The sequence below is a fragment of the Barbatula barbatula genome (assembly GCF_947034865.1).
Source record: "Barbatula barbatula genome assembly, chromosome: 11".
Taxonomy (NCBI): domain Eukaryota; kingdom Metazoa; phylum Chordata; class Actinopteri; order Cypriniformes; family Nemacheilidae; genus Barbatula; species Barbatula barbatula.
This window is the reverse complement of record NC_136774.1, coordinates 13803903-13829671: the sequence shown is the minus strand read 5'-3', so window position 1 is coordinate 13829671 and position 25769 is coordinate 13803903. Positions and strand designations below refer to the sequence as shown.

Sequence of the window (25769 nt, the reverse complement as noted above, 5' to 3'; positions counted from 1 at the left end):
TAAAATATAAATGTAATATTTATATCATATTGTATATGAATATGAAATTAATAATACATTTATCAAAAGACAAAAACTGAAGGTTTTTCATTCTAAGTGTTAAAGTAGGTTTTTATCCAAAAAAGGTCAGTTAACGTCTGTTTCGCCCGGCAAGCAAGTGTTTGCAACATTTGTACAGATGTTGTGTTATTTTTATAGCGCTCCTCCATTTGCTGGGTGGCATTTCCTCCAGTGTTAACCGCAAAGGTTAACTGCACACAGACGCGCTCAGGGACTCCGGCCAATTTTTTTATTGTTACACTAACTCAAGCAATTTTTCACTCACTCACTCACTCACCCACACACACCCTGTCCCCCCTCAAACACACACATATACACACTGACCCCCAACTCCTGACTGAAAGACTGTAGATTTATTTTCTTGTGAATTGCGTATGGCGTTGAGTGTGATGTCGTAATGGCTTTACCTTCACAGGAGGTAGCTAGCCGAGCGTTGAGCAAGATGCTAAGCGTTTAGAGATTGCTGCAATGCTGGTGGCCATTTTAAAACGCAGATTTTCATAGCGCATAGAAAAGAACTGGTAAGGACAAAATTGGAAATAACAGTTTGTAATGTGGCCATTTTTCACCAGTTAACCAGGCAGCGGTTGGTGAACTCGGAAGGAATCATCAACCCGAATGCATTCTACATTTATTTATCTGCCTGGGTGAGCAATGACCCAGTCGCCTACGCTGCGTCACAGGCCAACATCCGCCCGCATCCGCCAGAGTGGCTCCACGACAGGACCGACTCTATTCCTGTCAGCAGACTAAACAGTAAGTGCTGTTCTCTAAATACTAAAAGTTAGTTGCTAGTTACTTTGTTCAACGATTGCATTGGTAGTTTTGAGGACTGGTCGATTTTAAAGTATTTGTGCAAATTGGAATAAAGCAATATTGTATCATATTTCTATTGTTTGATTTATGGCGGTCTTACAAGGCTGTTCATATAATAAATTCTGTTCTTAAAGGGATAGTTCACTCGAAAATGACTTGTCTATCCAAACATGTGTGAATTTATTTTTCTTTTTCATCTTAAAAGAAGATATTAACCAATTCTAACCAAAGAACACTGTCCCCCATTGACTTCCATTGAATGGACACAAAACCACTTAGACATTTCAAGAAATATCTTTCTTCTTTTGTGTTGACGAGAGAGTCAACTAAAAGTGAACTAAATGAGGACGAATATATGAGGACATCATTTTTGTTAGTACATTACAAAACAACAAAGTGTAGTGAATAAGGAGTTTTGGGAATTTTTTACCTGTCAATCGTAAGCTTTTTTCCTTGAAACGTAAGTACAAAAGTAAGTTAATTAACTTTTTAAGCCTTTTTAACAAGTACAGTTATACAGGACCATGCAAGGTTGTGTTCTCTACGTGTGTGCTGTACACTGTGGGCTCGGGGGAAATGTGACTGGATAACAAGCTGAACCGGTCTCTCCGTGTCCGAGGCCCCCGCAGCAACGGCTGGCAGCCGTCCAACTCCCATCCTGATGGAAATTTATAGTGCAGATTATAACGGGACAAAAGCATGCTTAGCAAGTGGTCCTGCATGACCCCTTCAGGCACTGGAACACACACTCAGCTATTCCAACCACACACACACACCTCTGGAGCCCTAGTCATTCTGGGTCACATTCTTCTGATTTTATTTGTGGTTTTAAGACTGCCGCTTATCCAAGTCCAGTAGCCGGAGCGATGAGTCATCGCTGGGCCGCTGTTGAAAGGCGTGCATCGTACAGAAGCCTTGTTGACAGGTGATAATCGTCAGCACGATATCGGCAACGTTTCATAGTTGTCTTTGTGTGTGTTCGTTCTTTAGAGGAGTGGTGAGGTATTTCAACGCTGATTTTTGACAGCGTAATTACAGCAGATCGCTGTCAGGATTGACGTTCGGCTGCATGTCTAGATTTGATAGCTGGTAATTGCGCCCCCTTTTCTTCCCGGGGCGGTAAACAACTGCGGCGTTTAATAGGTGTGGTCTGTCACCTCCAGAACAGCAGACGTCTTTTATGCTACGTGTGACTTGATAAGTGGATGTGAGAGGGATCGTCTGGCTTGTTCTTGTAAAAGTGATGTTAGCTAACAATTGACCCTTCGCTATCCCTGCCACCCTATTTTGGTTTCTGCATGCTTGGACAAGCATTACTGAACATCCCCTCAGAAAATAGATTTTTTTTACGTGTAATAATTTACGACATGGGCCTTGGGAAATTGTAACGTTTAAAAGACTCCCTTGTGTCTTGCCTCTATTAAAGGCAGGTTTAGCATTTTTTCTCCGGCCGAGTACCAAAACAAACTTGTAGCCAATCAGCAGTAAGGGACGTGTCCGCTCATGTTAACGGAGGGAAGAGAGCAAGCGGGTATTAGAAAAACTGTAGAAGGAGCGATGTCTTATTTATTACATAAAAGTAAAGGGTCTGTGGATTTTAAGTATAAAAAGAAGGAAAAGTCAGGCAGGCGTTATTGTTATTAAGGCTTTCCAGCACGCGTTCGGCTAAAGCTTATAGTGGAGATACGCTAGCACCTGCAATACTATAAAGGCTTTCAAGCAAAGAGACGTTAAGATTATCTAAAAATAACCTCGGAGGAGGTTGCTTTGATTTGTATCTAAATGTCAGTGTTGGTTTTGCTGTTTGTCAGAACCTTTGATATTTGCTAATCGCATGAGGCTGATGTGAAAATTATGAAATACGTCTTTTCCGAGCCTGCTTTGAGTTGCATTCGTGCTAACAAACTTGAGTTAGCGCACCCTGTATGCCCAATCAGCACTGCCGTAGCCAACTGCGCAAACCAGTCATTAAAAAAGCAAACAAACAGAAAGCGGGAGAAAGTCAAATCGATCATATTAGGCAGATAAATACTTAAAAGAAATCCAATTCAGAAGACCGTACATCAGAAACGTTCAAAAGGTAAGCAGAGGCTATGCCTGCCTGTGTCATACTCGTGCATCTCTGCCTCGTGTTGTGCGTCTCCCGCTCCCAGCGGACGAGAAGTTAATACTTGACGCATGCGCACAGCCTCACGTAACACTCATTTATCCTTGAGTCGGCTCTACATCACAAGTCACCACAAGTCTCCATAAGCACATCTGGCAATATGGAGGAGGCTTGATGAACGCACGCACCCTCCCCATCCTCCGTGTTTCAAACAAATTGTAACAAAGATCCATAAAAGGAAGGAGGTGGGAACCGGCGAACATAAAACAACTTTTGATATAACTTAAACAAACTTAAAGTGCCGGCAGCTCCCTCACTGGCGACTGCCGGCGACACACACAAACCATACCTAAAAGCCAGGCCTGGTCCTCTCTCGTCATACACTACTGTCACTCGTCCTTTTATGCTCCCGAAGCTCCTACGTGAGAGATGCACGCACAGCTGACGCTCACTCACAGTTATCACTCACGTGCCTTTCCCTGGCGGCTCTCGTCCCGCTTTGCTCGCCACACGAATGTACATTTTACATAACTGTTTTGCTAATTTCATTCGAATGAAATTAAATTTTCAGCACATTTTCTACTTGTTTAAAAATGTCAAATATTTAAAAATGAATAAATCAGCCTACTGTTCTGATAATTCAATAAAACAATAGAACATTTTATGGATTTAAGGGTTATAATGGGAGTCGTATTTGTTTTAATGGAAACTATAATAGTGTACTATGGTTTTTGGATTTTATTGATGTGATGTAATCTGGCAGCTGGGAACCAACAGAACAAAAGTAATTCCTATTTGAATAATGCCCAAAACATCAAGGTATTGAGCTGAAGCTTGACTTAAAATTAAATCGCCAATCAAAACGCAATCGCAATGTCTGTCAAAAAAAAAATCGCAATTAGATATTTTCCTGTAGACGCGCCTCTTTTTTATTATTTTCAAGCACCTGAAGTTGAAAAAAAACCTGTTCTCTGAGCAGAAAAGCGCTTGACGTCATGTAATCGAGTAAGGTCAGAGCAAGTGCCCTCTGCTTACCTTTTGACAGTTTCTGATAATACGGCAGTAAACCGAAAATTATCGCACTATAATCCTTGACTGACAGGACAGCGGTTTCGGTGGTTACATAGTAACATAAAAAACCTCTGTTCGCTGTTCTTTTGAAAGAGTCAACCAAAAGAGCAGCGCGGCGTGCCTTGCGTTTTCCAACATGAAAAGTGCGTTCTATGTTCTATGTGCACTAACAGAGCAGTTTTGAGCATCATTGTTTATCTGGAACCATTTTGCTGCTTGTATATACTCATGTCGTCTTTGCTTATTGTATTCATTTGCATTATTTGCGTGATCTAAGCTATGATATAGCTAAGCATTTCCTGCCAGCGTTGCACAGCACGTTTAAGGGCGGAAGGGGAGTCTTTATTTCTTCTGCAGAACACAAAAGACGATATTTAAACAACATTGGTCTCCATTGACTTGTCTCCGTGGTTTCGTTTCCATACAGTGCATTTCTCAAAATATTTTGTCATAAAGGTTTTTGACCACTTAAGAGTGAATAAAAACAAATATTTTTGAGTGAACTATTCCTTTTATACTGTCCACAGTCTTATTATCAGGAATGTTACAAACAAACCAGTCCAGAATCTGAATTAATCCAATACATACATCAATAACTTCTTTGTGTTCTCATCTTCAGTTCCTGCGGCCGAGCCCATAGAATATGCACAGTTTCCCTTCTACCTCAATGGGCTCCGCGAGACGCCACAGTTCGTGGAGGCTATCGAGAGCGTCCGCGCCATCTGCAGTAACTACACTCACCAGCGTCTGCCCAGCTACCCGAACGGATACCCGTTCCTGTTCTGGGAGCAGTACGTAGGCCTGCGTCACTGGCTCCTGCTGTCCATAAGCGTTGTGTTGGCCTGCACCTTCCTGGTGTGTGCCGTCTTTCTGCTCAACCCTTGGACCGCTGGAATCATAGTGAGTTCCCCTTCAAAGATGTTTCAAATCTGAGTCTGGATGTGTATGTATATTACAGGCCCGTTCACAGAAGTCTGAACGTTAGGACTTTGACCTTTTGAACTTTCTCACAACGCAGTTTCCCAGAAAATTATTATGGGTTTGTTAAAATGAGATGTCTATCTTGTGATTTAACTGTATTCACTGAACTCCTACATTCATTCATATCTACTTCCACTTAATTTTTGTGATGTGCCGTGATGTGAAGAATGTTTGGAAGTGATTAAAGTAAATGTAGGACGAGGCGGGAGTGCAGGCAGAAATAACCGAGGAGAAGCCGTGATTTTACAACCCTGCGCTTTGTGTTTATCTCAACCAGTTTGTTTAGTCTATGTGAGGCTTTCTGAGACGTCCCCTCAAATAAATTGCGAAATGAGATGTTACCACAGCAACAACATCCCTCAACGCATAAAATAGACGCTCTTTCTCTGATAAATGTCCATGTGTGTATCATTTATATCAGCCTGAATTTCTTTCCCACAGTCCCTTCACCGCTGTCCGATGGCTTTGGTTTTATTAGGGGCTGTGTTTAAGCTATCTGAATGATCTAACCCTGTCTGACAGGATAGCAGCTTCATCCCTCTGCTTTACTGGACACATGAAAGAGAAAGTTATAGCCCCGCTTTAGCTTTAACCATCTCGCTTTTGTCCCAGACCACCAGCGGCCCCCTTAAACTCCATACGTCCCCACTTCCGCCAGGCTCGCCCACAATCCCCCTCCCCATTCTCTTTATTCGTCTTCAAAGGAAGCAGGGCCCCCAGAAACCCAAGACTCATCAGCTGATTATGGCATTTAGTTAACCAGTTCATAGCACGGGTTCTGTACAAAAACACTTTCCCACATTCCACAATTCTTTATCTAACTTACCGAGCAATTTTGTTTTTTAAGAATGCTGGTTTTATGGGTGACGTTTCTTTCCGCAGGTTCTGGTGCTGTCTTTGATGACTGTGGAGCTGTTTGGCATGATGGGATTGATCGGCATCAAGCTCAGCGCCGTGCCGGTCGTCATCCTTATTGCTTCTGTGGGCATTGGAGTGGAATTCACCGTTCACATGGCACTGGTAAGGTCACGCAGAAATAATAATTCTTCACTTGTTGCACTGATCAATAAACTCTGTGTTAAACTGCTGATCTCAGATCATTTTGCCTATTCTTGTTTGATGAAGAACACTATTGCTGATCGGAATGATGTTTTGCTCATAGGCATTCCTTACAGCGATTGGGGACAGGAACAAGAGAGCAGTCCTGGCTCTTGAGCACATGTTTGCCCCGGTGTTGGATGGGGCGTTTTCCACCCTGCTGGGCGTCCTGATGCTGGCAGGGTCAGAGTTTGACTTTATAGTCAGGTAAGAACTCGAACCTTTTGTTCAATGCAGAAAATGTTGTGTATTTAATGTAAATATTCTGTCGTTGTAATGCCTCACAATGTTAGTGCACCCTTGCAACCATAATAGTCTAAAAAATAATAATATAGTCATATCATGGGAAATCTTTTTTTAAATTACTTTAGTAAATTGAACAAAAAATTGCCTCCCTTCTCCAAATAAAGACAAAAGATTCAAGTAAATCTGTAAAATCATTGTGATATAAATGTTTTCAAAGTTGCCGTTTGGATGATATCGTGCTTTTAAATACAGTGTTCAATGACTGAATTTTTGAATGTGTTTAAAGTTTAATAAACATGCTAAAGTGAAATTAAAACCAAAGTTCTAAACTGACAGAATAACCGCGATTATTAATCGTGATTCAACTTTTGAGCAAAATAATTGTGATTATCACTTTAGCCATGATCGTGCATCCGTAATAAAATATATGATATTACCCCTTTTGGTGTTTTGCCAAGCAAAGTGTCTTAACCAACACTACCATCCTCACACCTCTCCTGTGCTCTATACAAGCTTTATCTTTCTACAACACTACAAAAAGTCATAAGGTGGAAATAAGGACAGACACGCATTGCTTAATCAGTTTCTTTATAATGAGTTTTTGTCTTTTGTATACACTGCTTATTGTGTGTGAGTACTGACGGATACAGTATTGTTTTTAGTTTTTTGAGTGGCAAGACTAATAAATGTATGCAATGTAATTGTGGTTGTGAGGGTAGTATCACTATTGTTTCTATGAGAGGGAATAAGAAATGATTGCAGTAGCCCATTGTTGTTAGTAAATGAGTGGAAAGCCACCACAGCCCTTCACCCTGAAATCATTTGGGATCTAAAGTAGCGTGCCAGTGAAATAATGCATACACAAGTTCAGAGTATTACCCCCCGACACACACACATGCACACAGACTGTGTGCAGACCACATCGGGCCACAGCCCCTCTCAAGGGCTCCCATTGAAACGCATCAACTGTTTTTTCATCAAACAAAACCCCCCTGGCCTCTGAAGATATGGAAAAAAACAAAAGCAGGCCTTATTTTTATAGCCTTGCAGGAATAAATGTTTCCCTGACTTTCCGCTGTCAGGTCTGCTAATGTTTTGAATCTAAATAGCTGGGACGTGGTGCTCCGCGAGGTATGCGGTCCCTGTTTGCGCTGAGGAGAAGTGGCTTTCAAGCACGGAGGGAAAAGCTCTCGGTTCAGAAACTCTTCACATAACAACTCTGTTCGAAGTTAAGAGTTCAGAAACATAAATCGCTTTTGTTGCTTCAGTTAGTGTGAGGGAATCGAACTCACCCGTGGAAAAGCACACTGGTGTAAATCACTCCTCAATATGAACGTTTAGTTTGGAGTCGGCAACCTCCTGAACAGAACTGAAACATTGTTCATTTTTTTATTCTGCATTGATTGATATTTCTGCGATTTCACCCTAGCGGGAAATTAAATAGCTCATTCACTCACAGCCCATGAGACATTTGTGTCAGGAATTTATTTGAGATTCTTCAGGAGAAATAAGATGCACCGAGAACCAAAGGACACAAGCAAACATGTTCACTGGATATCTTTGTAATCTTATTGTCATTGAAGGAAATCAGTTGAGAAATTATAAAGATTACATTTTTCTGTCCTGTGGACCTCTTGAGTGGTAGCATGCCGTGAGAGCCAAGTACAAACCGAGAATCCAAAGAAACGTATTCAAGAGGCCTGACAAAGTACAGACTTTAAGGATCCAAACATTTCCAAAACCTAAGCCTAAATAATACAAGGCTGGCTTCTTTCTCCACCGTCTACCCAAACAAGTGGCGTCTTCTTGGGTAAACACTGCGGTAACTCTCCATATTCACCCCAGACCTATGAAACCTCCCCATGGACATAAATAAAGCAATGTACCGTGAGGGACACCTAGGACTGCGATTCTTCTGAATCCTGAATTGTTTGGATCTGAGGAGCTACTCGTAAACCTAGGGAGGTCGAGCTCAGAGCCACATAGCAGTGTCAGTTTTTAATGTGTATGTAAGTTTAGTCTGAGACGCAGCTGTGCCGCATGCCAGCTGGAGACGCTGACTTTTATACCCCTCCGTCTTTCTCCCACACATGTATACTTACATTTATCGCTGACCTAAGTGTGTTTTTAATTCATATTTGCGCTAACACTGAGCCGGTTGACGTGGTCCCTTTTCAGTGTTTTGAGACCTTGAAAAACTATATTATATATGACAAAATAGAATATAATTTGGATTTATGCTAGGAAAAGCCCCAAAATGGTGGAAATTGACTGAAAATGCTTTTAACCACGAAACGTTTCTTTTATGTCGTTTCTTTTATTGAGGCTTAAAAATACATGTTTTACAATTTGGTGAGATGGAAACTTGTATACAGAAAAAGGGCATTTTGCATATAGTTTTAATTTTTTTTTTCAGAAAAAGATATTCAGTTTTTCTTTAGAGATTGCAAAGATGCAATATATTGCTTTATATCGCTGTATCGCCATCTCTGTTTGAAACATAAAATTGCACATTCTTTTATAATGGTTAAATTTAAATGCTGTCAAACTAATTTACCTGCAAAATCATACTGACAGCTTGAATTATAAATCATTATTATAAACTTATTATATTATTAAAAGTACCTTTTATATTAAAAAAATTATATACTTAATAACTGATTTTAGTTTTTAACCAAACAAATGCGGCATATTTTCTGCTTTTACAAAAGTTATGAACCCCCAGAAACTGCATGTGTCTGCTTGTCCCCGCATTTTCTGTGAGGTACTACACAGATGCAATTTGAGCCCCAGCAATATACACACACGCATTGCCAAAGTAGCGAAGGAAAGAAATCCACTCGTAATGAAGAAAAGAGAAAGAACACAGGAATGAAGGAGGAACACGAGGGGAGGGATTTGTCGAGGAGATTGGGGGGTCTTACCTGATGCTCTAGAGATTTAATTAGAGCAGGGGATTGTGAAAGGCCGGGACATTTCACAGGGGCTTAGCATAGAGTGATAGAGAGAGAAAGGCAAGAAGAGAGAGGAAAGTGAATGAGCTTGAGGCCAGTTAAGAGGGGCCGGTAGTCTTTCCTCTCCTCTCTTCCTCCTAGACTAAATTGTTTAAATTCTATACCGTTCACTTCATTTGTTTGCCGTGCTTTCTTCTTTTAAAGGGCAGGAGAGAGGCCCCGTCCTTTGTGCTGGGTCTCTCTTCTCCACTCCACATTCCTGCCTGTTCTGCTTTCCCTCGGATAAAAAAATGATGTAAAGAAACGATCTTTTCCCTTCCCTGTTTTCCATGCCTTTGAATTAACCAACTAATTATGTCCTCTGCCTCTCTGCGCTGCTTTCTAAAAGACCTATTTGGAGAATTTCTCTGGCACAAGGTAAAGTTAGTTTCAAACCAAACCAGACAGAACTATTTTGTGTTTGAATGTTTGTTATAATGTGCCCGAGTGACTTGTGGTATTATCTTATTTCTCGTTCATTTAAAGTTCTTTTATTCTGACCATAATGTGTTTATTTACAGGTATTTCTTTGCTGTTTTGGCCATCCTGACGGTGTTGGGGGTCCTGAATGGACTGGTGCTTCTCCCAGTCTTATTGTCCTACTTTGGCCCTTATCCTGAGGTAAGAGGATTGCTTCTGATGAATCATCCCCCATAGTGCAATTGCAAACCATTGGGTTAGCATACAGCCTACAAAAAACATCTTAACTCTATCTACCTGAGACTGGAGGGCAGTTCAGGGACATATGCATGCGCAGATTATAATTATTTGTTTATAGTACAGTATAGTGTCCCTTAGGGAATGTGATGATTCAGCTATTGTACAGTTTTATTTTTGTTTATAGTCTAGGACAGTACAGTAAGATAACCCTTATGAATATAACCATGATTTAACTATAGTACTATACTATACTATTATTATACAATAATATGAACAAAAAATGTACAGTATTATAAAAACAGTTTTTGTCCGAATAAATCCACCCCTCAGGTTTCTCCAGTAGATGGGCGAAGCCGACTACCCACTCCAACAACAGAGCCTCCTCCACCGGTGGTACGCTTCACCATGAGGCCCAGTCACACCACCTCTGGAGCAGGCTCAGACTCCTCCGACTCTGAATATGGGTCCAATACTACTGTCTCCGGCATTAGCCAGGAGCTTCAACAGTATGACCTCCAGCCCAACAGGGGGCGATCCGCTAGGCTTGAAGAAGTGCGGATCGCCACGGGGGGACGACAAGGCAATCGTCAAGTAGAGCTGCCAGCGTTTTCTTCTTACTCAGTAAGCATAGCACTCGATGCCGCCATCTTGGAAACAATGGATATTTTATTCTGTCAAAATCGTTTAAATGAACTCATTTCATGTACACCGTTTTCCACAGGATGACTCCAGGCAGCAACAACCACAGCAGCAATACAGATCCACCCATCCGCCTAGTTCTCAGGATGCTGGACCTCAGTCGACAAAGCGATACTGTAGCAGGGACCCTAAGAGGGACTTTGGGAGCGGTCATCCGCCTCCCCCTCACAGGCCGCGCATGGATGCTTTTGAAACCGCTACTGAGCCAGGTGGGCGTACGGGCCCCAACAACCGGGAACGGTCAGGGACCCATCGCCCCCGTTCCCACAACCCCTACACTCACCCATCCCATCCATCCACAGGCCCTGCCTTCAGTCAACCCATCACTACGGTGACAGCCTCAGCCTCCGTTACGGTAGCTGTGCATCCAGGGATACCCGGTCAGAGCCCCGCCTTCCCGTCCTACCCCTCAAATGACAGCTATCACACTTCAGAAGATGTCTACACTGCCCCTCACTTCTCCGACCCTCACGTGCCCTTTGAGGAGAGCAATGACGGCTCAAAAACAGAGGGCATGGAGCTGCAGGATCTGGAATATGACACGCTCAATGCTTGCCACAAAAGACCCTCCAGCTGAGGTGGGATTTTTATTTGCTTTCAAATTTGACGGCGCGTATCTAAGCTTTTGAATCTGTATTGACCGTTTCTTCTGCCCTCTTTTTCATTTTTTACAGTGGTTAAATATTGAAACCACAACAGCCAAAGAACAGGACATCTGTCTGCCGTGTGGCAGAAACACGGTGCCGCCTGGCAGGGGCACTTTGACCAGCGGCGCCATTCGGTGCTTAACTCTGTTACTGTATAACCCTGGTGTATTATTGTTCTATATTTCTATAAGTATTTATGTGTAAACGTATGTAAATAATGAACGAGAGTAGCTATAATTTGACCGGGGTCATCAGACCGGACAGCGTGCTTGTGTTTATTTGTTTTGAGTCCCCATCCGTCATCTGTGTATCTGTGCCATGAGGAATCTTCATGTCTGACAAACATTTCAGCATACAGTTATTGCTGCTTATTATATTGTTGTAATTTTTGTATAATGCTATGCAATTATTTTCTCTAATTTTATAGAAGTGTGTTTGTGCGTGTGCGCGGTTGAAGATTATTTTGCGCATGTGGACATCTACAATATTTCGGTTCATGTCAGGTCCCCGAGATTTACACTAAGTAACTTACACAAAGACGAAGTAACCCAACATAATCTGGAAATGTTCATTTTTCTGCAAATATTTAGATTTGATTCTCAAAGCATTTCTATGGCACTTCTGTTAAAAAAACTAAAACAAACCTAACAATAGTTAAAATACTGCACAGATTTTTTTTTATTTGAATTGTACATAATTTTTCAGAGGACAAATTCAGGGAAAACTAGATATGTAGAACTTCACAATAATATCCAACTTTTTTTGTGCCGACAAGCAAAAGTTTAAGTGTGCGTGCTGACGTTTGTGTTTTGTGTATATTGAAGTGTTAGAATTGATGCTTTTTTATGTTAATGTGCATATCACAAACCTGTGGTAGTTTAAAAAAACAATTACTGTTTAACAATGAAACACGCTATGCGTGAGATTTTAGCTGAGCAGAAATGAAGAAGGAAACATGAGTGAGTGATGTGTGTCTGTTCTGAACTTGTCTCCGGCATTTTCTTGAGTTATTTTACTGTACGACGGCCAGTCAGTGGCGACCCTAAATCTGCTCATGACTCTTGACTTTACATTACTGATTGCTTATAGTTCTTCACACAAGTTTTTTTATGGATATTCATTCTACTGTGGAAAAAAGTAGCATTGTTTTTACAGCTGTTTTACCGTATGGCATTATTTTTGAAATCTCAATTCGGGTTTTAAGCTAAACATACTGTTACAACATGTTTTCTTGTCAAGCAGATATCAGTGTCTTACTTCGGTTTAAATAAGCTAATGACCATTTAAGGGCGAGTCACCGGACGGCCGATCAAGATGATGTTCTTTGTTTATTCGTTGACCTCTTCAATGACAAATCTACTGGCCCCAATTTAGTCCGAGCAGTTCTGCTCGCTGACCTCACCACATAAAAATCCACAACATAACGCCATGACACTAATTGGAAGTTCCCCCTCGACTGCCAAATGGTGCATGCGAGTGCTTTAAGGGTCAAGGGTCATGGAGCCCCCACTCCTCCATCACTCTGAGGCTTGCATGTGTCTGTAAAAACGTGTTTGGTGTCTACCACAACCTTATCCCCCCTTGTCCAGATTGACTTCCTGTCAAACAGATGTCTGCCCTTCTGGAACTTTGTTCTTGACAAAGACCTCAAGAGCTATTCTGTGTTTTTGCGTGTTTGTTATTTTTGTGTTTTTGTTTGTTTGTTGTTTCTCCTACATGTCACATTGGCAGAAATGGGAGAAAAATCATGGCTGGCAACTATTGTAATTTTATATATATATATATATATATATATATATTCTATTATTTTTTTACTTTTGTTTTGCGATATTTATATTTTTGTATTATAAGATGTTGTTTTGTTCATTTATGGTCATAATGTCAGTTCTTAACAATGCAGGGATTTTTACGTCTGTCTGAAAACACTATTACAGTTTATTTTACATTAACGGATTTTGATCTGTATAAAGTGCTTACTAATGTTAAATAGGAAAAAAGAGTATATAACATTTACATTACAGATACATCATAGCTCTTAGAGGATTTTAAAAGGAAAATAATCTATGGTTTTTACAGACTGCCATTTGTCCTTGTTTGCGGTGGATGTGTGTCGTTTTCTGTTACAATGATAAATGTATGCCATATAATTTATTTATATGAAAATTTATTTTTGTAGTGTACATAGTAGTTGTCAAGTTATTTGACAGAAGTATATTTTTAAAGAGTTTATATGTAATGCTATAATTTTTTACTGAGAACAGACCTGAGAAGACATGCACACTTGCTTACTTGTTCTCAGACAACTAAAGGTCCATGTTACAGTGTTATATAGAGAGTGAGACTGTTTTGGGGTTTTGTGAAAAGCTAGCCATGAACGTAGAAAAAATGTACTAGCTCTCTGAATAATAATGTTCAAACACTGATAGAATTCTAACAAATAAAAATATTATAACTTATTTGTCTTTGTGCTATACATTTAATAAATGATTCTTAAAACGATAGCTACCAGTGACTATTTCTTTAGTTGACCTTATGATCTGCATCATAAATAAAAATGTATTTAAGAAAACCAGTTTTGTATCTGCAATGAACCTGCTAGTTGAATGCCACACAGATGTTATCTAAGGAAAATCAAATAAAACTACAAAACATGCATAGGCCTACCCCTCAAACAGCTTTCAAGTTTAAAATCGAAGTCACAAAGGTCCAGCAACATTATCACACGCTGGGTTTGGATTGGTGACATCTGTCTGCAGATTTCGGTCTCTCCACCTCCCCCCCCAACACGCTTCTGCAGCCATGACTCTGCTCTGTGCTCGGCTCTCCTGTATGATTCTGATTGACAGTTTTATAGACTGCAAGGAAATTGGCTTTAGTTACAATACAGCTGGTGTGCTCTAAGTAATGAAAAGGGGCATATGGCCTTAAAAATTGTGATGGAAACTGATTCAGGCTGCCCCCTTCTAACTCTACTGCATGGGTGGCAGCCATTTATTATTCATATGGTGAAATGGCCAAGCTTGTTTCAATCTACTGTACTGTAACCTCTGATATTCTGCATTGTCTCTGAATAGATTGTGGTCAGTGTGATGATGTTAGAAAACTGGGCGAACCCCCTGTGCACGGTCCTGGAAATAATAGAACTTGTGAGGAGTGACATTGTAATCGTGTCATGAATTACAGTATATACTCAGATACAGGATTTTGGCTCTTGACTCAAATTATATTATGTGGGGAAATTGTTTATTTAAAATGTTTTCAAAAACATTGAACACTGCTTATTTTACTATACAGTAAAATCACGGTAACATACAGGCTTCATGGCTTGTTTTCTTATATATTTTGGAAAAATATAGAAAGATTTTTTCTATCTTGGGATATCATACAGGGACAAAAACACTAACAATTTACAGTACAGATTGCATATGACTATTTGGTGTTTAACGTTTTTGGTTACAGTAGTGGCCCAATTTTGGAAAATGTTTTAATGCATTTTGTATATTAAAATAAAACCCATTTTCCCTGGTAGGCTGTAGTTTGCCTTTTTCGTCAAATAATTTTTACCAAGTTTTACCATGTTTTCTTCATTTTGTACCTGTAATATTAATTTAAGAGGACATTCAAAGCAAATGAAGATTCAATTTCCAAAAAGAGAACTCTGTTTAAAAAAAATGTTTGACCTTTTTATTTTGCATTCCAATTAATATCAATCACACTGCGGTTGGTTTGTCCCACAACACAATAAAAAAATGATTACATAATAAAAAACATGATTTTTGAAAATGTTATCTTTTTTGGAAATAAACTCTTCAAATACTGAAAAAATATGCCAGGAAATCACTTTTTGCCACTACCGTAGATACAAGTTTCCCTACAAAAGTCCCTAATCCCATTCACTACCATAGTTTTGTTCTGTTGAGTGTAAGTTCTAGGGCACCTTTGACTACCATTTTAACTTTGCCTAGTCAATATGCCCCAGGACTGTCAGTTGGTAACATTTTTCCAAACATCTTTCAGTTTATAACAAAGAAATGTATTAAGGTTTAGAACAACTTAAGGGTGAGTAAATGATGATAGAATTGTCATTTTTGGGTGGAGTATCCATTTATTATTTAAGGAAAAATATCTATAGTACATTGTTAATACATTTACATATCTTGAATCCTGAATGAAAGTTAATATTACAGCAGCTGGGGCACCAGAAATATAACATAAAATCAAAGAATATTGACTAATTATTTTTGCCGTCTATTTCAAATGTAGGCATATGTGAAAATTCTGTAAAAGGAAACAGTTCAATTCTGTTAAATAGCTTTTTTTCACAGTGACTTTGTTTGTTGAAAAATATAAGCACTTTGTTCCAAAAGTGATCTGTACATTATAAATGTATTATTTAATATATTGTATTATGTTCATATTTTTTTGTTTTGTAAGGGATCATACAGTATTAATTTGACCTTTGCCCAGCACATTTGAGTGCATATTCTGTCATGTTATAATGTCATGACATAAAACAAAAACAGCTTTCTCAAGTAAGTAACATGAATACTGTCTTCATCCAACGTTTTCTTATTTCTTTAGTGGTCAATAGGGAAAAACGACTGGCTGTTGATGTAAAATCACTACAATCATCTTATATATAAGGGATATAAGCGGAGCGCCATATTTGTTCTCCAGCAAATTGTCTATAGGTCCACAGTCCCGTTCTACAGCCTTTCAAAGCTGGAAAGCTGGTAGTCATTAATGGAGGAATTCAGAGGCCCTGAAATCACACATCTCATCACCCCTCCCACCCAAAAACAAGACTAAAAAAATAGTAGACAGCAGAGGAAGAAAAAGGTGTTTATTTTCCACCATTGGAAGCTGTTGAACAACTGATCAGCGATGGCAGGCTGACATTTCAATGGTTACACCCAGAGGAGCATTACATTACAGAAACTACTGCCATCAGCCAGCAGCGAAATCAAGTCTAACACAGCCTGGAGGCTTAAGTGCAGATATGCTGTGCCAGAGAGTGATGGAATAACATATATCCTCAGAAATGAGCTAGAATGAAAGAAGAATTGTCAGGGATGGAGAACAAAAAAACATTGTCTATAATGGAAGGCGATGCAGTATGCTGAAAGTGATTAGAGCTATTACATAAATTGATTTGCTTTAATAACCATACGTACAGTACATAACATGAACACACAGTATCCTTAAAGGTGTCATTTAGCAGCACCAAGCAGAATTGCAATCTTTTGATATGTGGACAGCACAACATTGGTTCAACCAACTATTTCTTATCTGGATATAGCCATCTCTCATAAAGCATTGAGGCCTTTTTTAAAATAGCTTAAATGTGATGTAGTTATTGCAAATGTACAACTTTTGTCGATCTTACAACAAATGTATTTATAATAATTTTACACTAAGCATCACTATAATGTACATCTTATGAACAAAAATCACAATAATACCATTCATTATTTCATAGTTTTCCTGTTTCCATCCTTCTGTGATTTATTTTTTCTTTACTGCTTTCTTCCTTATGTTGCGTCTACTAATATATATCTGCTGTAACACCGTGTCTACACCGGACGCAACTGGCGCGAGACAAGTCATGACATGACACTTGGCTTGTTTTAATAGGTTTTTCACATCGCGCAGCATCAGTGTGGACAAAAATGGGTTCTAATGAGTTTCTGTTGTCTTTTGTTGTGTCACGTGACTCGCCGCTCTCATTCGGTGCAGACACTGTCTAAAGCTGATTCGCAAACATGCAGAATTGTAAAAATCATAGAAATACATTTGAACTAAATTAAACATCATGTATTCAAATATAATGATGTTTGAAAGCAGCCCTTATTTATAGTTCTGCGAAAATGACACCTTATCTTCAAAAATACACTTTATTTCTAATTAAATGCAGCCAGTTCTAGACACAGAAAGTAGATAGACGTGGTTTGGTCATGCACTATTTACTAACTATTTGCAAGAGGTTTGACTATCTATTTCTCTGTTCCAAAGCCTATGACTATCCTGCCCTGCATTGCACTTTGCGATTGCATTATGCACAATTTATTTCTATACTTAGACAATTGTGCCATAGCTCAGCAAAACGCTAACGTTAAACTATAATGAAATTGTTTGTGATTTAAGTCTCCTACCTGGAGAACTAACCATACAGATTTGTTTGCCGTGTTTTTTTAGTATGAGTTTCCATGATGGTTGCGATGCTGCCTTAGAAGGTATGCATGCAGTGAGGCGCTTCACAAAGTTTTGGAACAGATCTTATGTTTTCATTTAAAGATGCTACATAAACGTCCAGTCACATCCTTCAGCACTTTTGTTATAAGAAAGGCGAACTATTTTGGCCCATATAGGTATACAAATGAGGCGAGGCAGTGGGGGGGACGCCATGTAAATGATTACACTGACTGATGTTGTTTACTTTGATATTATTTTGCATCATTTACTCTGCTGTGCTGTAAACCAAACCTGTATTTACATTTCTACCCCAGTGATCGCGAAGCGTAAGCCAAGGCCGTGACCTCTCGCAATGCTTACACAGAGCTCACTCAGCTCGACCGGTTCTCTTCCAATCCCAACCGCATGCCAGACCTGTTGGAACAATCACCACGTGTTTACACTGGGCTGATGTAGATGTGTTTATTGTAAAGATGACAAACTTACACAGCATCGCCATGTGGTATTTACCCCCCTCTTTCTGTAACCCCAGCGGAGCGCTGATGTCCCCTCCTCGAGAAAACTCCCATCTCTTCTTTAACTTCTGTCTTTGCCAGCAAGCACGCGGCAATCTATGGAAACATATACGTCATCTGAAGGGCGAGAGAGAGCGTGAAGGTTTAGGAAAAGTTAAATGCTTTCATGTGTATTTGAAAGTGTTGTGTGAACGCAATATTCTGCTTATCCAAATAAAATTAGGGCATCTGATTTCACGAGGCCGGGCTGGACGAAGGTAAAAAAACTTTTTCGCTTGAGATGCAGAAGGGCCCCAAGACTGAACGAGCAAGAGTAATGAGGAGAGGCCCTTGTTTGTAAATAATTTGGATGTTCTGCTCATTCACAAATGGCTGTCTGATTTTGTCAGAGCATTCTGCTGTATTGATTCTGGCACAGGGACAGAAACCAAATGAGAAACAGATGCTAAGGAGCTCACACTTTCACTCATTTACTCTGACTTTGTCCCCTGTATGTGCCCCAAGAAATATTCAAACACTTAAAAGCACACTGTAAAATGTATGATTGTCATAACATTACCGAAGAATACATCCTATTAAGTGCCATTTATTTTCATTACAAAAATCACAAGCACACTTTTCAAGCAAAACGATTTTCTGTACACACACATTTGTTTTTATACATTGAGAGAACGTTTCCATACATTCTCAATAAGGATGCGTTAAAGTGATAGTTCAACCAAAAATGTCAATTAATTTACTCGCCCTCTTGTCATACCAATCCTGTATGATTTTCTTCCGCTGAACACAAAACAAGATATTTTGAAGGATGTTGTTAAGCGGCACCCTCTGACTTGCATTGGTTTTGTGTCCGTACAATAGAAGTAGGTGCCGGTGCTGTTCTTCAAAATATCTTCTTTTATGTTCTGCAGTTCTACAAGTTTGAAATGACAAGAGGGTGAGTAAATGATGACGGAGGAAAAGATCAGTGCCTTGAAACGTGACAATTACACATGCGGTCCAAGCCAGATGAGAAACTTGAGGTGGAGCCACACTCGTGTCTTATGGAGCTTGTGTGTTGTCCCGCTGTCGTTATGTGGAATGGATTGGCTCAACATGACCAGCGGTGTGCCAAGCAAAGGAAACAGCAGCGACAGCCATCAAGATTACATGCCAAAAGTGAACAGAGTAATTACTGAGAAATCAGCGTGAAACGCTGGACCTGAGAGACCACACCACACTGAGGCTGCAGTGTTCCTCATATATGTTCTGACGTTTACGCTCAGTCCGGCGTGTGCATTAGCTCCGAATGATTCAACTTCACAAACACTGGGCGAGGTTTGTGAACGGGCTGAAACAGTCTGCCATCTATGTGTGAGCAACGCTTAGCTCTGAGCACAAGTGTTAAATACTTCCATAAAATTCCTTTCTGAATCCTCAGCACTAATTAAAAACACGTGTGCGTCAGGGTCTTGGTCAATCGCTAAACGGATGAGTGCAAGCTTACGGAGAAGTGAGTGTCTCATCAACCTGACACCTTGCACATGCAAAGAAGGTCAAATGTTATCATTGTATGACTGCATGCACACTGCAAGGTTTATTTAAAAAGTAAATGTAAATTCTGTCATATATTCACCTCTTTGCACTTCCGAATTCACAACTGTTTCTAGTACACAAAGCGGGGATATTTGCAGATTTCTTTCTAATGTAATTATAATTGAACACATCCTTCCAAAAAGGACTCAAAAGCAACTTAAATGTATCTCTAAAAAGTATCTTAAGCTTTTGATTATGAACGACCTCTTGGGAAACAATCCTCCTTTTTATTTGTACAGTAATTTAACACGTCGACACGTCCACAATTAGCCCCTGTTGTCAGAAAGCAATGAGCTTTTTTTACAAAACAAAAATAAATAAAATATATATAATACATTTTTGAATTTGCGGAAAACGTTATGCAGCATATCGGAAGCAAATGAGTGAAAAATCCTGTATAAATGGTAATATTCCAGCAGCTGGGGGGCCAGAAAATAAATGTTTTGTGAAGTAAATGACATGTTTTTTTATGTTATTGTACACCCAACACGTACATTTTGCCAAACTTTAATTACATTTTGTTTTCAACATTTAAAAAATTTGTGAAAATTCTGTACAACAAAATCGTAAAAATCTATACAATTACATTTTGTGCAGTGAACCAGACAGAGAGATTTTATTTAGTTCTTCAAAAAATGTCATAAACTTTACAGTTGAGAATGTGTTGGTTTGCTTTTATAGCTCAATATTCTTGTGTTTGACATGATAATGTTCAGGTCTACAGAGCAATAGTTAACTTGATCTTGAGTGCTTACAGCCTGCCTTTGAAAGTTCCAATATGGCGGACGACTTTACATATACAGTATAGACGGTGGCCCGAAGTTAACCAACGGTCTGTGTATGGTAATAATATAACAAATTCATTTATATCTAATTCATTCATATTCATGTCAATTTAGATCAATATTTTTTTGTATATTAATTCTATTAAATGCAATTAAAACTACAGCTATAAATTCTTTGCAGAGGTCTACCAGAAGTTAAGTTTTAGCCACATAACGTTTGTTTGTTGTTGCCGCTGAAACCATCTATACTTGCATTACTAATGGGGCATCTATAAATATTTTATGTTGTTCTAGTATCGCAAAGGTGACACACTCCACCTTTAAATGTGACACGCGACAAAGAAATACACGAAAGGCTTACAACAAATCAAAATCAGTCTAATATGGGTCCAGAGTACGTTAACAAACTCTCTCTTTAACATCACTCATGGTATGTGCACTAGTATTGTACCTCATGAAGTTAGAATTTTCATTATCTTTAATTGAAAACGCAGCGTTATTCTAAGGCGATAACATCTGTTCGTGCCAGCAGAGCTATATTCCCCAGCACAGTTTGCACTGAACTGTTAAGCTAAGTGTTTGGAAATGTGTATCAAATGTTGCTAATTTTGTGTGACTACATCGTACGAGACAGCTCTGCGGAGAGATGTGGGGCTGTGATACTGTACGTGTGGAGTTTGTGCAGAGTGCAGCCATGAATCAAGATCCTGCCGTTTTACCACCGCGAGCCGTTTGTCAGTGATTGCTCTGTCAGCCCATCTGCGATTTGGCATCGCTTCTCGCTCCATGCTTGTTTGTGTTAGACCAATACGTTTACTTTAATCAAAGACTGTTCACTCCAGCTTCGCTGATTGAATCCCCCTCCACCACCTACAATCCCCCCTAATTCAACACACACACACATACTGTAGACACACACACATTCAGACATATAGGCCAAATAGGACATATAAAGACTGATCAGAGCAAGATGTTTTAAAAGCTTCACGTCAGACTGAACCGCTCCACTGTTCTGTTCTGATAATTGCATTTGTTATTAAAATCACAACAAAACTGTACTGCCAAAGCCACGTTGGAAATCTCTGTTAAAAAGAAACGTAGCAATGCATTAGTAAACATAAACATTACTGTTCTTTGCTGGTTCAGATTGGTCACAGAGCATTCCCTCCTCCTCCAATGTATCCCTTACTTCCTCACCCGGTAATAAAGGGCCGTGCTGAAAAATGTTTGGAATTGCAGTAAAGCAGCTAGGTGACTTTCAATAACTGAAAGCAGCATCATAAGCACATATCAGGGTTGCCAGATATGTGCCACAACTATACAAAATGCATTATTTTACAGACCCTGTTATGCATTACACACAATTGCTTCTTTAAAATCACAGTATAGAAATTAAAATTAACAGTCTGTTTTCATATTTATTTCATATATCATTCCTTAGAAAATCACCACAGATGAACAAAATCCTTCGACTTTAGAATAAAAATGGAATAAAAACAACCCACAGCAGCAGTTTAAAGTAACCCAATTCTGCATGGAAACTGAGGAATTGGCAACCCTGCCACACAAGGTTGTGGAGGCTTACCTAACAGCAACTTTATTGTTTAGGATCAATATGACTGCATCGATAAAACTATCTTAACTATTGTATGGTCATCATATTTATGTTACAAAGTCAATGTGTTGATGTGTTTGTCAATGGTCAATGGTCTGGTGGACAGAAAGGATTGGTTGGTTTTTAAATCAATAGAAGTATATAGAATGTGTGTAAAATACTTTATAGATGTTTACTTTTTCCTTATTACAAGTAATGGTTGATGTTTGTCATTTACCCATGTTAAATCAAATTTTAAACAACAGTGTTATTCGGATTTTGTGGTAAAATGTATTATAAACGAAAATATGATATGTGTGGAAAAACGTGTTTATCATATCTTATAAATTTGAATAGTCATAAATATATAAAAACAAAACTGCATCGTTTTTTTTTTTGCCAAACATTGAAAATGGGTCCCACAGATCCGAACACCACACCACAAGGATTAAAGATTTATTATCTATAGGCAGTTTACAACATTTTCAAGATATGAAAATCTCAGTTTCACCAAATATTTTATATACCAAATTACCATGGTAAAGATGGCAACTTTGGCATTCAGATGTTTTTAAGTATACAGTGGTTTTTTTCATAGATTTGTATTCATAGATTTGACTGAAGGTGGAATTCATCAAGAATTATTTTAGTTTAAGTGGTAACATTGTTTATTATCACATGTTGACAGCTATGTTTTGGTTTGTTATGAATTGTGCTATAAAGGTTCACCAACATATCTTAAATAATTATGTTTACAGCCGTCTTTCTGCACAAATACTTTGTATTGAGAAGTGAAATATTCCATGTGAAAGTAGCACAACTGTGCAGTAAATTTACCCCTGAGTGCAGATCATTTCAGTTACTGTGCTGTCTGGTCTTGTAGGTGCTGATCTGTCATTCCCTTACAGGCCTGTCGAAAACATAAGGGGAAAGAAAAAACATTCTGAATTACTGTATCTGTTAGTGTGGAAAGGGACAGAATTGGAGAAAGAATTATAGAGGCAATTGTAGAATTGGAAAGAGATAGCGCAAAGACAATGGACAATTGACAATGGACAAAACCTAACATCACTGGCCAAGAGAAAATTGTACTAAAATGTACAATACAGATAAGATCGTTCAAATTCCTACAAATTGGTGCCCTTGAAAAATATTTAAGAGTTCCCATGTGTTGGTCCTAAGTAGTACTGTACATTGATTTTAGTATATTAGATGTTAGAGGACTGAAATAAGTTGTCTTATGTATGGATTTCTGTTTGAGAATCTGCCTTTGTACAGCCTTCCAAATACAAATACATCACAAATATTACACTCCATGTAGCATATGTTGGGATGCTGTTACACTAGGCTTTAGTCGCTGAATGGTCAACTGTCCTTGAATCACTGTTGCTCTACCTCACTGAATAAAACGACACACGGTACTCTCCTCATTCTTCAATCATCCAGCTCCATTGATTTATCTCACCGATATTGAGCGTGGATTTTTACCAAAGTCCCTTCTAGTCATGATCACACTTTTTGAGTAATGGGGAGCGTGCAGTGGATTACTCCCCCAGAAACAGACAGCGGATTCCTCCGGACAAGATTTATGAATTCTAAGCAAGACAGGACATCTGTTTTTTCATCTAGCTGCTGAAAGATGTTCCAGTCTCTTGATACCATTTTTTACTGTCTAATTGCTTTTGCTCCCTTCGAACATAACTTGGATATTACTTTTCGTGTTTGAGGCCATTAAACATTTGTTTCGCTTCCAATGCTAATTTGTCATCAGATCTGAAAGCTGTAGCATGTATTGTTACTCTATTATCTTCCAACAAAGGGGCTTTCGAGCTGGCTCCTGGTGATCCAGTGCAGGGCTTAGCTGCAACCAGAATCAAACACAATTAAGAAACAAGATTGGATTTAACTACACAGGGATGTATATTTCAACAGTAGAATGGGGTGATGCCTTTGCTAAAATTTCGTGAAAGCTTAAATGTAAAATTTAAGGTTAATGCTTTTTAAAGTTGATGCATGGTTTTTTGTCCCCTATTGTTTATTTTACTCCTACTGTAGGAGGATAATTCTGAGAAAAAAATATAATAATAAAAATAATTGACATGCATAAGTACATTATTTTTAGTAAACAAACTGGTATTCCATAAAAACAAGAATTGTCAACTTTGGTTTAATAATTACTTAAATACAGATATAACTACTGTAATAAATGTATAGTTTAATTTCACCCAAAAGAGAAATTATGAATTTAAACATTTTGGCTGAGTGACACAAGACATTGCTTTGTTGTTGTATGCATCCTAACTAGCCAGGCTCTCAACTTTGGCTCGACCAATGGTGTGAGTTTGGGGCAGGGCTGTCGGTCGGTTTAGTTGATCAGGGGACAGGTGTCAGCATTATTCTACTAATGCACAGAAATTATTTGTTCATCTTCACTCTTAAAAATAAAAGTGCTAAAAAGGTTCTTCACAGCGATGCCGTGGAAGAATCATTTTTGGTTCCACAAAGAACCATTCAGTGAAAGGTTCTTTAAAGAACCATCTCTTTCTTACTCTTTTATAATCTAAGGAAAACATTTTCCTACAATGAACCTTTTGTGAAACAGAAAGGTTCTTCAGATGTTAAAGGTTCTTTGTGGAACCAAAATGTTATTCTTCTATGGCATTGAACATTTTTTTGAAGCACCTCGTGAATGTTGTTGCACTGCACACCATTTACATTTTACATTTAGCAGACGCTTTTATCTGTTCAGTCTGGCATAGGTGCTATGGACAATCAAATGTTGCAACACGACTATTAGGCTAATTTGAGGGATAATGACAAAAGAAACTAAATTTCCATTCAAAGTGTGGTACCGTATGGAAAGCCAGGTTGGTCTAGCCACACCTTGTCTGTGTGCTTTTGTGAGGATCCAGCCTTGAAGCCAGCTGGATTGGATTCTGGTTCATGTGGGCCGCAATAATGCAGTCAGCCAGCACATTTGTTATTCAATATAAATAAAGATATTGGTGGGGACTTCGCCGTTTTGTACGAGTCGTCATATATTCAACGTGCAACCGCATCGCACGTAAAACTACTAACCCAAATTCGAGACCTCTCTTGGAAACAGAACATTCAGCACAAAAGAGGAAAGAAAGATAATTCCGTCGCTGTTGGGCAAGAAGTGGTTAAGAGACACTCTGCCAGGTACAGAAATGAAACCGCTCTGGATCCGAACTGAACTAATTTGTCAGCAATACCATCTGCGCTGCTCCCGGTCTCTGGCTCCATGACAGGTTTCAGTGGTTGACATCCTACTCCAGTCGAACTGTATGGAAGATTTGAGCGTTTTTCATGATTTAGCCAGGGGGAAGCACTGTACCTACCACCCACTTAGTGATCTCAGTGCTGGACATGGCAGTCTTCTGCCAATACCCCTCTTCATCATTCCAGCGCCTCCGCCCTTGCTATTTTTCTCACATTTGCTCTTTTTTCGCATTCTCCGGTTTTCGTTCCCCTCAGCATTTTGAGCTTAGGAAAAACACATATGGTTTCTAGCCCATGCATCAAACCGAATTTTGGTGTGTGTTCCTTATTCCTGTTTGGACGACTAAAGAGCTTCCGCACAAGCCAGATGTATTTTTATGTAATGACCAAAGGAATCTGCCACAAACTGACCTAAATTGTCTCACAGTTGTGTGTTTGGACAACATAGCAAATACTGTAATTATATTTATATAGTTTAATAAGACGT

At 39.1% G+C, this 25769-nt stretch overlaps 1 protein-coding gene across 1 annotated transcript in view; it reads left to right on the top strand.

Moving 5' to 3' along the window:
* Positions 1-13867, top strand: part of ptch1 (patched 1) — a 43660-nt gene extending 29793 nt beyond the window's left edge. Inside the window, exons 17-24 of the mRNA XM_079468298.1 lie at positions 633-816; positions 4674-4954; positions 5918-6055; positions 6198-6340; positions 9894-9993; positions 10363-10653; positions 10754-11309; positions 11406-13867. Coding sequence (XP_079324424.1) covers positions 633-816; positions 4674-4954; positions 5918-6055; positions 6198-6340; positions 9894-9993; positions 10363-10653; positions 10754-11308 — 1692 coding nt within the window. The 3' untranslated portion in view covers position 11309; positions 11406-13867. The remainder of the gene's footprint in view (positions 1-632; positions 817-4673; positions 4955-5917; positions 6056-6197; positions 6341-9893; positions 9994-10362; positions 10654-10753; positions 11310-11405) is intronic.
* The last annotated feature ends 11902 nt before the right edge of the window (positions 13868-25769 follow it).